General features: G+C 34.8%; 2 protein-coding genes across 3 annotated transcripts; both read right to left on the bottom strand.

The window, feature by feature from the left end:
- Positions 1–3,436: 3,436 nt before the first annotated feature.
- On the bottom strand, positions 3,437–4,946 carry LOC7465266 (uncharacterized). Of its 2 annotated transcripts, XM_002322790.3 has the most exons (3): positions 4,571–4,946; positions 4,287–4,346; positions 3,437–3,801 (listed from the first exon to the last, which is right to left on the bottom strand). In XM_002322790.3, exons 1-3 carry the CDS (start codon positions 4,706–4,708, stop codon positions 3,658–3,660), a joined length of 342 nt encoding a protein of 113 aa, XP_002322826.3. In that variant the 5' UTR covers positions 4,709–4,946; the 3' UTR covers positions 3,437–3,657. The 2 variants fall into 2 exon arrangements, with proteins under 2 accessions (XP_002322826.3, XP_052304123.1); XM_052448163.1 differs by lacking the exon at positions 4,287–4,346.
- A 142-nt stretch (positions 4,947–5,088) lies between these two features.
- On the bottom strand, positions 5,089–14,602 carry LOC7465265 (signal recognition particle 54 kDa protein, chloroplastic). Its single transcript, XM_024587185.2, has 15 exons — positions 14,356–14,602; positions 14,093–14,231; positions 13,750–13,817; positions 13,571–13,672; positions 13,037–13,189; positions 12,834–12,911; positions 12,326–12,451; positions 12,097–12,199; positions 11,356–11,456; positions 8,376–8,513; positions 8,152–8,295; positions 7,817–7,892; positions 6,865–6,950; positions 6,634–6,759; positions 5,089–5,575 (listed from the first exon to the last, which is right to left on the bottom strand). The coding sequence occupies exons 1-15, from the start codon at positions 14,536–14,538 to the stop codon at positions 5,468–5,470; spliced, it is 1,731 nt and encodes a 576-aa protein (XP_024442953.2). The 5' UTR covers positions 14,539–14,602; the 3' UTR covers positions 5,089–5,467.
- Between the last annotated feature and the right edge of the window lie 938 nt (positions 14,603–15,540).

Raw genomic sequence — 15,540 nt, 5'->3', positions numbered from 1 at the left:
TTTGTAGTGGGTCCTACCAGTGAAAAACATTTTTCTCCCTTACCAAACATATTATGTGTGGCTGCGGGTGAACCTTACCCGCAGCCACGTTACCAAACGGCCACTTAGATATGGATAACCTGCTTAATTTTGACCTGATGAAATTATAGGATGTTTGGAAGTTTTTAAAGTGTTTTTTATTTAAAAATACATCAAAATAATTTTTTTTTTTATTTTTTAAAAATTATTTTTAAAATTAGCGCATTAAAATAATTGAAAAACACCAATAAAATATATTAATTTAAAAAAATATATTTTTTAAAAAATATTTTTAAAATGCAAAACTCAACCAATATAGTGTGTGTGTGAAAGTTTAATATATGATGGGATGGCAGGTCATGTACCAAAATCGAAGGAAAAAGAAAAACAAAATATGGACTAGCTTTTTCCCATAAAAATAAACACACCTCTGAATTTAGTCAAACTTCAAATAATCTAACCTAGGGTTTTTAATTCTTGGATTTAAATTAACTGAGATATATTAATTAATATAATAAATGAAGTTGTTATAATCTTCATATTGCACTAAAATATTTTAAATTATGTCCATTTAATCTTAATTGAATGATTTAAATTTATGCAACATGACAAAACACACAAATAGGAAAATGAGAAGATGCGCTAAGTCATTAGTTTTCATGGCCAGAGAGCGAGAGAGAGAGAGAGGGTGAGCGCCTTCTTGATCAATCATTATTTTGAACGCATATATCGTTAAAACGGAGAAAGAAACATTCTGGGGGATTAATTCACCTGTAAAATCGTGGGAACGGAAGTCCGATTTCTCTCGTCGCTAGCTGTACAGAATTGAATTTTAAAGCCATATTGGTTAAAGGTCAGTAACGGTGAAGTCAAGCTATCGAACACGAAGCACTATAAATACCCATTACTATCTCAAATGCAATCACACAGCTTAATTTGCAGCAGAAAGAAATATTTGTTAGAGGGTGAAGAGCATTAGAAAAACACAATGGCTTCAGAGTGTCAAGGTAAAGACTAAACTCTGTCATATAGTTTAGAATTAGTAGCATTTATATAAACTGCAGTGCTGTGTTATGATACAATCATTTGTTCCTTTTGCAGGTAAGAGTTCATGGCCAGAGCTCCTTGGAGCACAAGCAAGGGTGGCTATAGTGACAGTGGAGACGCAAAACCCTAATGTTGATGCTCAGGTTGTGCTGGAAGGAACGGTTGTCACCGGAGAGTTCTCTTGCACCAGGGTTCGTGTTTGGATTGACAGGAACAGAATTGTTACTCGAGTTCCAATAATTGGTTAATCGTTCTGCCAAAAATGAGATCATAAGGAGTCCCTTGGTGCTTATTTTACTGTACTAAATAAGAGATCATATGTTCTCCATGCATCACTGTGTTGCAACTCAAATAAGACCGGCTTAATGCTGTTTGTTAAAGGAAAGATATTGGACAGCTATTGTAATAGCATCTCTTCCAATTGTATTTACTGCTTCCTATTGTATTTGCTGAGATTGAGGCAATCACAGTTATTGTGATTGACCTTCTTAGAATAGATTATTTACTTTCCTAGATTAGATTCTACAAACTGTATAAATCACGTGTATTACAGCCTTCTTAATATATACAAGAAACCACAGAGTTTGCAATTCTTTCACTGTTATTTTAGGTTTCTTTAATCACCATAAATCTCCCTCTCCCTCTCTCCCCTAGAAGAACAACACTTGTGTTGTACTTGTACCGCACACAGAAAGTTCAATCAATCACAGTGATTTAATTATACTTTTTATTTGAGGGTAATTTTTTTTGTTGGCAGGAAAGAAGAAAATTATGAGCAGCAATTAATGCATCTCTATTTGGATCTGTATGAAAACATAAAAAAGTTTAAGGAATGAAGGAAAAAGTTCAAAAGATTAACGGAGGCAATTGCCCTCTACTCCATAATCTAGCTTTGCCAATGATGAAACACAACCGTGAGCAACACAAAATTAACAAGCTATCCGATAATTCATATAGATAACTGTTTGCTCTTTTTCTTTCCTGCTCTCCTTTCTTCTCTCCACCTCCTGGCTCAAACATACTCACTCGTCTCAATTCAAACTCTCTTTTCTTCTTCCTGAACCTTCTCTCTCTAACTTGGTTCCCCTTTTCTTTTACTTTCTCCCTCTATTTATAGGCTAAATGAAGATCATGGAACCTTTTTGGTGGCGTGATCACAACCATTGATACCTTTAGGTTAACCTCAACAATACATCATTGGTGTATCCCTAGCTAAGGCTATTTTGTTTTTTTGCCTGTTTACACCATTTGTATAGAGGCTTCAAGAGTTGTTTTATTTTTATTTATTTTTATGTTAAGCATGTATTAAACAGGGGGTGAATGTTGTTTAGAGTTTGTGGAAGGTATGAAGAAAAATTCTTTCATTTTTTTTTTGTTTTAAATAGATTTGAGTTACAGAGTTTTTGTTGGATGATGAAGAAAATAGGGGAGAAAATAAGTTGTTAAATAGGTCGTCGTAAGAAAAGGTGAAAAAACGATTGGAAGCAGACAGGTCGTTCGTTAATGGTAACAACAACGAGGATACATGGATTTCAGTTTTGTTTTTGTTGTATTAGGGAGGCATATTCTGTTCTCAACTGCTCATTCTTTTCTTTCTTCCTTTCTTTTTTTATTTACGAAAAAAAATTCTTTGCAAGAATCTTTTATAATTCCGACTCTTTACTATAAAACTTTTTAATTGAAATTAAATTGTGACAGAATTTTGTTATTCTCAAAGAAAATAAGTAATTTGTAGTAACTTATTTTTATTATTTATGAACCGGAAAAAGATTATTTTTTTGTTGGTTTTCCACTAAGGCTTGTTTGGGGTAGTTGAACTTTTCATTAAATTTTTTAAAAATTTTATTTAAATTAAAAAAATTAGTGTTTTTGATTGTTTTGATGTGCTGATGTCAAATATAAATTAAAAAAATAAATTATTTTGATATATTTCTAAACAAAAAATACTTTAAAAAACAACACCGCACTCTAAATCAGGCTTAAATATCTAAATCAAAATACTACTTCGTCTATTGTAATTTGCTGTTTTTCCTTTCATGTCGGGGGGGAAAATACTGGGTTTGGCCTCTGTGTATCCTGTGCTGCATTGGTATGTAGGTTTCCTTGTCTATATATTTCAAAGGGAAAGGCATGTGGATTGTGTCTGTAAATAATATATGCTAGCCGCCTGAATTCCCTTTCTGTGCTGTGCAGTAGATATTAGTAAAACCAAATCGTCCAAAAATAAGTAAGCAACGAACGATTAAGCATTAGCATTGATCTCATTGTTGTTGTACTCTACGATTGAATCAAATTGCTTCTCAAAGAATTTCAAGAACTATTTCCCAGTTAGACATAAAATGGCAGCAACTTTAAACATTTAAGACTTGCGTTAACATCAATTGTTTCCTTCGATAATAATTATTATTATAAAATGTAGCACTTCACAAAGCAAGGTGGAGTTTCCATGCCCATCCTTCACTGCTTCGTAAAAAAATAGTTCTCTAGAAAGAATACCTTGTGAGCTCAAAACAATAGTTTCAAAAACGATTAAGATACCAGGAAAAAAACTGAACACTTGCCGGAGCTTATAATATCATCTGGCCAGTGATTTCATTTCTCTCTCAATTTTTTGGTTATGGCAAATACTGCCCCGGCAACGGCGACGATGATAGCTGAAACAAAGATGGTTGTTTTGAGATTTTGCAAAGCATCCTGCTTTTCCCTTTGCTTTTTTTGTGCAGCCTCATCTTGTTCCTGAAATGCAATGAGAGTATACTTCAAAAATTTGCTGGAGAAATAATATGCCGGTACAAGAACGAGCAAAGAACAAGCAAGCAAGTGACTAATACAGGTTTTCTTTTCTTAAATATCCAAGAGAAGTAATGTCCTTCAGGATGTTTGATCACTTCCTCTTGTTTATCCATCCCCAGTGAGATTCTGTTGTATTGTCATAAAAAAAATCCATACTTGCGGGCATATCAAGAGGCTGATGGAATGAATTTCTGTCAGCATGTTGAAAGCTCTTAATTACCAAACCAGATACATATTTCTAAGAGTTTGGGTAAAGAAAGGTAAAGGAAGTATAAATAAAGAGCTCGCAAGATAGCTTGATGTAATCCATCATCCTTCTCTTTCATTTCAACTCGACGGGTTTCAAATTTTCAGATGTCATTTTACATTAGGAAAAATGTAAAAATAAACAGGGGACTGAGGGGATTGAAGGGACTAATGGTCTTTACTTTGTGCACATTCTTGTACAGCCCCCCTTTTGTATACATGAGCTCATGATTTGAAGATCCCTGTTATAACCAGATGATCAAAAAAGCAAATCGAGATTCGCAATACAAACAAATCAAGATTCGCGTAACTTTTCTGCACAGGCTAATTTTCAATATCAGAACTTAACATAAAGAAAATCAAATAATAAATGATTTCAAGAAAAAAAAACAGCCACAACTTTGATTGATGTCCTTTTTTCTACTGTACTGTGTGTATGCACTGGTTGAATTGAGTGCAAAAGTACCTGCTGGATCTCCTTTGTGGTGGAAATATCTGACGATACAGGATCAACTTCAAACTTCTTGTTTAGGGCTGAGTTCAATGCTTTATCAACATCAGCCTCTGGAAATGTTGAATCTGTTGAAGCTCCATATGTTTCCATTAATTCTGTCCTTCAAGTATGTGCAACCCTTTATCTCTTTCTTTGCTTGCCAAGGAAGAAGGGGAAAAAAGAAGAGACCTGTAAAACTGGGCCTTTAAATAAATAGTTTATATACAAGTGTTATGCATAGGATAATCAGATGCTAAAAGATTGCTACTGTTTTAGGGATCTCGACGACTTTCTCTACTTTGTTCACCAAGAATCACAACTTCCCGGGAAATCTGTCAGATTTAACTACTTGGATGTACATAATGACAAAATCACCCTTAGAGCTTAGCTTCTTTTGTCATTATTTGCTTTACACAGTCACCGGTCCTCAAGTAACATCTGTAAGACTGTAACAGCAGACAGAACATGTAGTTTGAGAATAATGAGCTGGATACCTTCAACAGACAATTACAGTGTCCTGCTCTTAGATTGAACATAAGCAATAAACAATCTGTATACAAGAAATATTACCAGAATGACATGATTTTATCTCAGCCTTTGTTCCATGCCATTACATACATGTCTGAGTTCTTAAACAAGTTTACAAGCTTAATACATGGTTCTGGGTCATGAACACTGGTGAAAACATTCTTATCTTAAAAATTTGATCTCATGGAGAGAGTAATTAACTCTCAACTCTCCAATCTCATGTGACTTTGAACTCCGCCTCCGCCTTCTTGATAAGGAGATATCAAAGAGCTGGTAACACAACTGTGACTATGATCCGTTGACTTCTGGTCATTGTTGCAGTGCCTGCCAACTTAATTAGCCCTAATTGCTAGACCCAAAACCATGGGGACCCGGCCTTGATGATACTGAGTCAACAAACCGCTTGCTTGATTCTGTTTTTCTCCTCCTCCTTGCAGTGCCGGGAGGAGCCTTATCCAGAAGACACCCAAAAACATCAAACAATTAGATTGGGCTAGGACTAATTGGATGCTGGATATGCGTAAGCTTCATGGTTTCTCTATTGGTGTCCAAATATTCTTAACGCCTTCAAACAAGGGAATCGCAAAAGGCATACAATTATATAATACAGCAGGTGCAGGACCATGCAAATTTTACTGCCTTTTCACACTGTGGAAGCTGCAGAATGGTTTGGATAAACGAACAAACCGGAAACCACAGAGATGTTTTTTCCTGATAAAAAGAAAACATAAAAGGACCAAGTTCCATTTACCATGTTGACACTTGAAAGTATTTTGTATGCCATACAATTTTTAAAAATCCAAATAATATACTGTTTAGCTTCTTGTTTGGTTTTGCAAGTCGTCTAAATGACTGGAGCAGATCATGCAAGGAAAAGTTTTCCTTCCATCCTCCCTAAAATGAACGGAGCAGATCATGCAAGGAAAAATTTTTCTTCCATTCTCCCTAAGCGGAGTCTAAAGACAGAGATCTCTACCTTCTCAAAGGTCAACTTAAAAAAAAAAAACTTTTCTGCCAAACATTTTTATTAGCTAATCCTTGGTACATTTCTGCCATCCAACTTAAATTACATCACAATATTCTGCTTTTCAAAGTACACTCCCACCATCCACTTAAACTAGTATTCTCTCGTCTAAGCAGATATAATAGAACATAGAAATAGAGACAATTAACTCATTTATGCAACATGATGATACAATGAGTCAATATAAAATGTTGTTCTCAGTGTTGAACAAAATAACTTTTCACTCATGATATTTATCTTATTCGAAGTTTCACAGCCTTGGAACAGATTATGCAGTAACAAGGATGTAACAAAGTAGGTAAACATAACCATTAGAACTGAATAGCAGAACTTTTTCAGTCTTTAGAATTGCTGAGAACATTCTGTACAATCAGCATGACTCAGCAACTCTTTACCAATGAATATAATCATGTGAGTTATGAACAGCAAAAGAAGCATTAAAGCATGCAAAGAAAAAATATACATGCATAAGCACACAAGGTACCTTCTGTTCGGTTTTTAGTGCATCCTCAAGATTGCTCAGGGAAGGAATAGATCCACCCTCCATCACACCCATTAGGTTCTTCATACGAACACGCATTTGGAAGAGTTGGGCAACAAGTTGGCTCACCTAGTTTTGATGTCACAAGTATATCCATGCAAAAGTAAACAGCTAAAATATGATAGTACAGAACACTATTCTCCAGTTCAAAAATCAAGTAGCAAGCGTGCATACCTGATGCTCTGTCTTTCCAGAAGCCTGGGCAACTCTTTTCCTCCTTTCAGGAGATTCTGCTAACAATTCTGGCTTCTCTCTCTCCTCTGTAAATTAAACAAGAAATCAGAAAGCATTAGGAGGACTGAATATTCTGAAGGGTTAAACATGTGAACACTGTATCACATAGAAAGAAAAAGCATGCAGCACAAATCTTTATGATTTTTTTTTAACAACCAACCATTTAGACCTTCAGTTGCATTGAATAATATATTAGAGGCATTTCAACTAGAGAATCAGCCAATGAGCAAAGCTGACTCCAAAAGACTGGCTTTTGTTATTGGAGTGTGTTTAGCTTCCAAGACAAACAATGAATAAAGGAGAGTCAAGTAGAAGTACGAAGGTTCAGAAGCATGAATAATAGGTAAATGAATAGCAGAGAGATCAGTAGGCATGGCAAAAAAAAAATTATTAAATCTTCAGAAGGCAACACTGTCACGCTTTATCCACATGATTGGAATAAGTTCTACTTTTCCAAACATGGTACACACTAGAAATGCTGGTTAAGACGATGTATGCTAGGCCAGATAATAAAAGGTTTGATGTCTTTAGTTATTTTCGAAATGAATCCAGAAAAAACTTGTTGCAATACTCTGACAAGGAAAATATTGAATAGCTCTTGTCTCAGAGTAAATTCAAGCAACAAATCATGTACTTATTGAATCCTACCCAACAAAGTTTCTTATAACATAAAGACTTATCATAGTCAAGTACTGGATTGAAGTTTTTCTGGAGTACATTTGAAGAAAGAACTGTTGATAAGAGGATTATAAAGACTCAGCAAAAAGAGGGCATGAGTGCAATTGTGCCAGAAGCTCTGGTGTCTTATCACCACTATATCACAGTATACATGCTTAGTCTAAGTTTTGTATGTCAAAAGCAATTTAAACAAAAATCAGGTAGAAGAAGATACCAGGAGTCATCACTTCAATCATTGCTTCCATTATCTTTAAATTCTTCTCTGCTTCTCGAACTTGTCCAGGAGTAACCTGTTTGCATGCACATATAGGAAAATTAGCTGAAGCTTCTTCCATAAGCATACAAAGTTACAAGGCAAAGAGAGGAGCAACATAAATCTTAGAAACTTCTGTCTTTTAAGTTCATGAATTGAATCTGAAAAAAAGACAGTAAAATACCCAATTCTACAATACTTAGATCACTAATCCAAAAATCAGAGCATAAGTATCTTACACCAACCAGCAAACCAATAACCGTGAAAAATATTGAAGTTAAGGGAGACTTCCATACCTTGGCCATTCCTGGGATCATCCCTATGACACGAGTCATGGAACCCATCTTAGCAACAGCACGAGTTTGCTTTAGGAAATCATTGAAGTCAAAATTGGCACTCATAATCTTCTTCTGCAATTCTTCAGCATCTTCTTGGCGCATCTGTACAGACAAATCAACTAAGAATTGCATCAAGATATGCTCATTTAAGAAAACAAGAAATCGAGCTCACTCGAACTTACAACTTCTTGAGCCTTCTCAACAAAAGACAGAACATCTCCCATTCCTAAGATGCGTCCAGCCATGCGATTGGGGTAGAAAGGTTCAAGATCCTCCATTCGCTCTCCCCGTCCTACAAGCTTGATTGGCTTTCCTGATACCTGCCATCACTCAACTACTAAATACTAAATATAAATGAAATATCTGTACTGAAAACTTATTCTTCAGTACATCTTCTGTACCAAACGAGAAAAAAAATCACCAAAAAATAGCACTAAGAAACAACCAACAGCTGCTGTTACAAGTATACATCAGTTGCTCAAACAAAAATTACTTCATTCACGCTTTTTTTTCCAAAGGAATTTAAAAATGCAGCATTACACTATGGACTTTGAGTGCCACATCACAAGGTAATTAAAGCATTTTTATGGTGCTTCTGCAAGATTAGACCAGCCAAAACCTACAACATTTGCATTTATGGACACCATATGTTATGCACTAAATCTGTAGATGTGTGCGTGATAGAGAGACAAGTGAGTCCATCTCTCGCTCTCTTTCTCAGAGCAATTTGAGACCAGATTTGATGGGATACCAGACCTGTGTCATAGATTACACATATGTATGGACAGAAACATCGGAGTTTCAATACTTTTTGGTTTGGGGATTGAACACGTCCAAGCCCTTAATATTAGATTTTCTTTTTTCTTTTTTAGTTTATTAATTAGACTTAATTTATGTTATTTAGTTGGACAATTTTATTTATAGGCTACTAGCCTAATTGTTGGTTTTGATTAGGGTTTTACTATTTACACGTTATGATAGACATTTTGATGTATTAATAAAAGTTGAGAACTTCTCCTTCTCCCTTTCCCTGCTTTTCTTTTCTTCAGCTCCTTCTCTTCTTCTTCTTCTTCTTCTTCTTAGCTTCTTATTTCTCTCACTTTTTTTTCTTATCTTCTTCTCCTCTAATCTTACCCGTCCCCATCAACTTTGATATCATAGCCCGGTTTTTTATTGTTCTAACAATCAAACAATGCAACCAAGTTATTTTTTGAAAGCCTAAAAAAAATTTAAGTAGCAGCAGCAATTCCTTCCATGATTCCAGCCCCTTTCAATTATTTCCCTTGCTATAAGGAAAGCAAAAGGAGATTTAAGCAACAACAGCACTTGTAGTTGATCCTCACACCCATTGTGATCCTCACACCCATTGCCCATCTCTAGCCAGACACTCTAGTCGACCTTCACTCCATCAGCCACTCCCACTGCCCAACTCTAGCCAACCTTAACAATCACATGACTAGAAAAAAAAAATCATGCCTAGACCAACAAACACTGAAGGTGTGTTTGGGAACTGCAAACCACATTCCTAAAAATTTTGAATGTTTTTTTTGCTTAAAATAAAAAAAAAATCAGGTTTTCAAATCGTTTTGATGTGCTGATGTTAAAAATAATTTTTAAAAAAAATTATAAAACTTCATTTCTAAGCGAAAAGCACTTTGAACTGTCACCGCCACCACAATCTCAAACAGGCTATCACCACAGCAAGATTTGCAACACAAGTCAGCAACCCATCATCATTCACTATTCAAGCAATCAATCTCCTCTTTCAAGAACTTTCTACTCTCCTCAATCCGCAGCAACAAACCCATCCACAACAACCCTCTTTGCCCCGATAAGCAGCCACCAAACCACCGCACAAGAGCCCCAAATCAAGAAAGCCAATTTTAGACGACCTTAACCCCACCACTGTCGAACAACTGAACAATGCAAACTTAAAACTGATTTACACAAGTATTATAATTATCTAATATTAGAGATTATTTCATGATATAAATTAGATCTGAACAATGTCCTTCGAAAATCAATAAAAAAATTGTAGACAATTAGTAGCATACCATTCAAAGTGTTATAAATGATTAAACTACCACCAAGCATTGATATTAGCTCTACTAAGGACCCAATTATATATAAAAGATAACAAAATATCCTTTTGAAATCCCTATCACAGTACCCATATCATAGGCACAAAAAGAATATATTGATGCTACTATGGATACACAGTTATTTTTATTAGAGACAATGAGATTCAACGAATCCTGGTTCATAGATAAGATTACCTAATTCATATTATACTTGGATTATTAAAGAGATATCACAGTAACTTGATCCTGATCTTTGGGAGTATTATCAGAGCCGCTTTAAACTAAACTTGTGGCGTCAAGTTTCTCCAACCCTAGGAGAGTTGGTGGAGACACTAGACTCATGCCACATATTGCACGTGTATGAATGGAGACAACGGAGGATAGTCCATCCCATTACTCTTGAGCGTGTCCAAGCCCATAATATTGGATTTTTTTTTGTTTGAGTTTATTAATTAGGCTTAATTTATGTTATTTAGTTGGATGATTTTATTTAATGGGCTATGAGTTCAATTGTTGGTTTTATTAGGGTTTTACTATTTATATGTTATTTTTCTACATGTTAGATAATTTATTTGAATTAATAAAAGTTGTAGAGTTCCGGACCTTTTCTCCTCCATTACCCTTCTTTTCTCTTCTCCAGCTCCTTTTTTTTCTTCTTCTTAGCTTCTTCTTTCTCTTCTTTCTTTTGCTTCTCTTCTCCTCTAATCATACTTGTCCCATCAGATTTTAGGTGATGTTATTGATCAAACCACACTAAATAACCATTTTTCTCTAAATTGATAGATTACTTAGCTGTTTTCAATATTTTCCAAAAAGGCCAAAGAAATCATATTCAATTTCCCTATAACATAATCCCAAGACCTTAATCTCATACAGACAACCATCACAATTCCTTATCGGAAAAACAATCAATTTTAAGAAAATTCCTAGCCAAACAAAGGAGATACAAAAGATATCATGAAATGAACAAACAGTTATGATAATTTCCATCATTTGTCATAGAATCACAAAAAACTCATCCTCACATAAAATCAGGCTGCTATAAAATAATGAGAAAATCTAAGGAAATTCAAACACAGACCTCTTTGACACTAAGAGCTGCACCACCTCTAGAATCCCCATCTAGCTTGGTCAAAATGGCACCCGTAATTCCAATTTCAAGATTGAATGTTGTAACCAGAGCTGTCAATGTACCCAAAGAAGAAGTGTGTCCATGAAGTAAGTATGTTCATTGTAAGTATGAGAATATGAGTTCCACGCATGGTTTAAGATTATAAATAGGACAGAGAAAAAATGCAGAATTTGAACTATTCAGCATGCATAGGATTATATATTGAAGCCCATATGGCCTACTAAGGAAAAACAAAATACATGGCTATAAGTTTGTCAATTTCTTTTTAAATGATTCATCACAAAAATGAAGATTAACATAAGAAACTGATATATTAAGAACAACAAATTCGAGAAGGTTCTAATGGTACAAGCTTTAGGTAAAATGGGCAAAACAGTTCTTTCAGTTTCTTATACAAAATATTACTAATGATAGTTAGCAACAAAGAAGTAGAATTTTATGATATTTGTTATGCACTTCTGACACACCTATGTTATCTGTGAATATATATATATATATATAGAAAAGAAATCGATAGCTTGTGTGACATGGTAAGAGCATTTTGCAAGACAGAAAAGGCACCTCATTAATCTGTAGATTCTATACAAGAAATAACAGTTTCTTCAGGCTCACTTAAAAGATTGTGACTAGCAGTTCAAATAATAACCAAATCATTTGACCACTATCATAGAAAAGTGAAGGCCAGAGTACCTGCAGCTTCTTGCCCAGTCATTGCATCCACAACAAGCAAAACTTCTGTTGGATTCAATATCAGTTTAACGTCTTTCAGCTCATCCATCATCCCTTTGTCTATCTGTTAAATGTTACCAAAATAAAATGTATTCCAGTTAAATAAAAAACTACGTGCTGCAAAAACAGAGAATGAAAAGGCATATTTTCCTACTCTTTAGAAGATCAGACACACAAAGAAATTATTAACCTGAAGCCTTCCAGCAGTGTCTACTATGACCACATCTATGTTCTTCTTTTTGGCCTCTGATAAACCTTTCCTAGCTATTTCTGAAGGTTTAACATCAGTTCCTTCTGTATAAACAGGCACACCTACCTGTCACAAGCTACAACTAAATATAAGAAAAACGAGTAATATAAAAGATATATTATCAAAGCAAAACAACTATCTTATTAACCACAGTTACTTAACAAACATGGAAATTAGTTCACTTCAAGTTAATAAGAAACGTCATATTTAGTAGTTCATCTTGGAGTAGGAAACATGAATAGCCTTTGCCTTCACAAAATTAGCATCACTATATGGTAAGAGTGTCAATCTTTTCCAGTAAAAATGCTCACTTTAATTGCACATTTCACTTGACAGCCTAGGCCAAACCCAAAAGATAGGCAAATGCCTAAAACACCAAACAACAACATTAATCCATTACTCTTCAAAAAGGTACTAAAGCAATTTCTTGACAGTCAGAGTTCAATACCTGTTCACCCAAAATAACAAGTTGATCAATGGCAGCAGGTCTGTAGACATCTCCCGCAATAAGCATGCAAGACTTCCCCTGTGGTTTCCAACACAACCGGTGTCAACAACATAACTAAGCATACAAAAAGCTTATCAACAGCCAACTACAAACACCCACAAACCCCAGAGAAAAGGATAGAAGTTGTGGCTTTCAAAATGCACCTGTTTCTTAAGGTAATTAGCTAACTTTGCACAAACAGTTGTCTTCCCAACTCCTTGTAGGCCAGCCAATAATATTACAGTGGGAGCAGATTTTGCAAAGACCAATTCAGATACCTCTCCACCCATCAATTTCACAAGCTCATCGTGCACAATCTGCAAGAACCAGATATTCATAACCACCAATACAAACACAACAAAGACTCCATAGCTTTGCTCAACTTCCACATTAAAGTCATAAACTCACTATATAACACTCATCAAATTATTGCAATCCTCACCGCCTCCTAGGAGTTTTTATGCATGCTGGGCTAGATTCAATTCAAATGTGAAAACAAAGACAATAACTTAGACAATAGAAGAATACAGCACCAGCTGAGCCAACCAAACAATAATATTTAGTGAGCACATACAACATCGAAACTGACTGAAAATTTATTGAAGTACACAAACATAAAGAAGGAAACTTCACTTTTATTTCACAAATCACTCAGATTAATTACATTTTAGAAGTATTCAATTCACAGAAATTTATACCTTGACTAATTGCTGATCAGGTTTCACTCCTCTAACCAGGCCAACACCAACAGCTTGGTCACTGACTGATTGAACAAACCTTCGAACCACAGGAAGGCTTACCTGTCAATAGACCAACCATAATTTGTTTTTTAAAAACATTAAAAGAAACTCGAATTCTAGTTTGCAAATTCACTCACATCAGCTTCCAGTAGAGCTCTTCTAATATCCCTCATTGGCTCCACAATATTCTCCTTGGTCAAAACCTCTGCAGCAGGTAAAAAAATTCAACCGCAAACAAAAGCCAAACACCAACAAAATGAAAATGTAACATATTTAAAACAGAAAAAGAAAAGAAACCCACAGTTTTAATCCATCTATAGATACAAAAATCAATGCTTTCCTTTTCTTATTGTTTGCTAACATTGATGTATTTTTAATAGCTAAAACACACTACTCCATGCCAAAATTTGCTAGCTTTTTTTTAAGGAAAAAAGAAAAGAAAACTAATTGAATTGACAAAATAAACATGTAAGCTCAAACCTTCTCCTTTGAGCTTGTTCCAAGCAGATTCGAGACCACTAGTTAACTGACCAAACATTTCTGCTTTTACCACACCACCTCCCATTTCTCTTCTAAAAGTAACAACACTCTTGCAAGTCACCCACCTCCACATCTCTTTCTGTTCACCACAGGTAAAGAGAAAGAAAAAACAAGAGAGATTTGTACATCAAAAGATAAGCCGAATTAAAAAAACTCCAAATTTACTAAAATGGGAGTTGTTTTCTTTTCTTTCTTGAACTTACAGTGAATGAATTTCTTGAGGAAAGCGAAGTGACATTATTGCTTGAGCCAGTCCACGAAGAACAAAAAGATTTAGTTGAACATCCTGGACAGCTTGAATAGTAAGAGAGAGTCTTGTTGTTTTTCGAGAGAGAAGGAGTAGAGAAATGGCGGGAGGCAACGGTCGATAACTGTACGGCCTCCATTGCCAAAAGGTAACAAGCTCTCTGTTTTTTTTTGTGTAGAAAATCTGTTTGTTCTATCTTCTTCTTTATCAAGTTAGTTGGTTTGTATAATACGCGGACTATGGCTTTATTTTGATTTCTGGGATCAGAGCCGTGAAAATATATGACGTGGATATTTTAGATCAAAATTAAGCAATATTTGTATTTACCTAGTCCCTATAGTTTTAAAAATTAAATATATAGTCCATGTGGTTTTCAACATCACACTTTTGACTTCAATTTACTAATAAATCTCTTACTTTCATTTTTCCTTTTTTTTTCTTAGAATAAATCTCTTACTTTTTCGTTTTGATAGAAAAGTCCACAATCTAACAGTATTTTTATAACTCAATTTTTATCCATTTATTTTTAATTTAATTTTACAAAAATTAAAATTTAAAATTTAAAAATCAAGAATTTATTTTAATGAAAAGTATAATTTGTGAAAACTAAGAACTACAATATATTTTTATCACTCTCTATTTCTCTTTTTATTATCAAAATAATAATAGTTTTTTTTCTTAATTTAATTTTTAATTAAATTTAAATGTAGAAAAACAAATAAATTTATTTGAAACTTTGTTTTTTTATGTGCTATAAAACTTTTATATATAAATACAAATACTAGTGCATACAAAAAGGAAGAGATGCCATTACAAGAAACGAGACATTACAAAAAATACACGAAAACCTTGAGGGAAGGCATTACCAGAAAACATAAATCTATTTTCAAGAAGGGAGCCGCCAGCTCCAGATTTTTTTTTACTCTTCACGGGCTCCTTTATCTTCATTAACTTGGTCACACACCTTGATCTTCCTCTCTGTCGACAAAGTCCCCCTGCGTCTCCCTCCCCTGTGTTTCTCTTCCTTGTTGGAACCTAACCTAGAGACAGCCCTCAGCATTCATCCCTGCCAGCAAACTTCACCGTTCGTTTTCTGGCTAGCATTCATCATCTCCTCAGCCATGGGCAGTGGTGGTTGCGT

Source organism: Populus trichocarpa, chromosome 16 (genome assembly GCF_000002775.5).
Source record: "Populus trichocarpa isolate Nisqually-1 chromosome 16, P.trichocarpa_v4.1, whole genome shotgun sequence".
Lineage (NCBI taxonomy): Eukaryota > Viridiplantae > Streptophyta > Magnoliopsida > Malpighiales > Salicaceae > Populus > Populus trichocarpa.
This window is presented reverse-complemented; position numbering and strand designations above follow the sequence as displayed.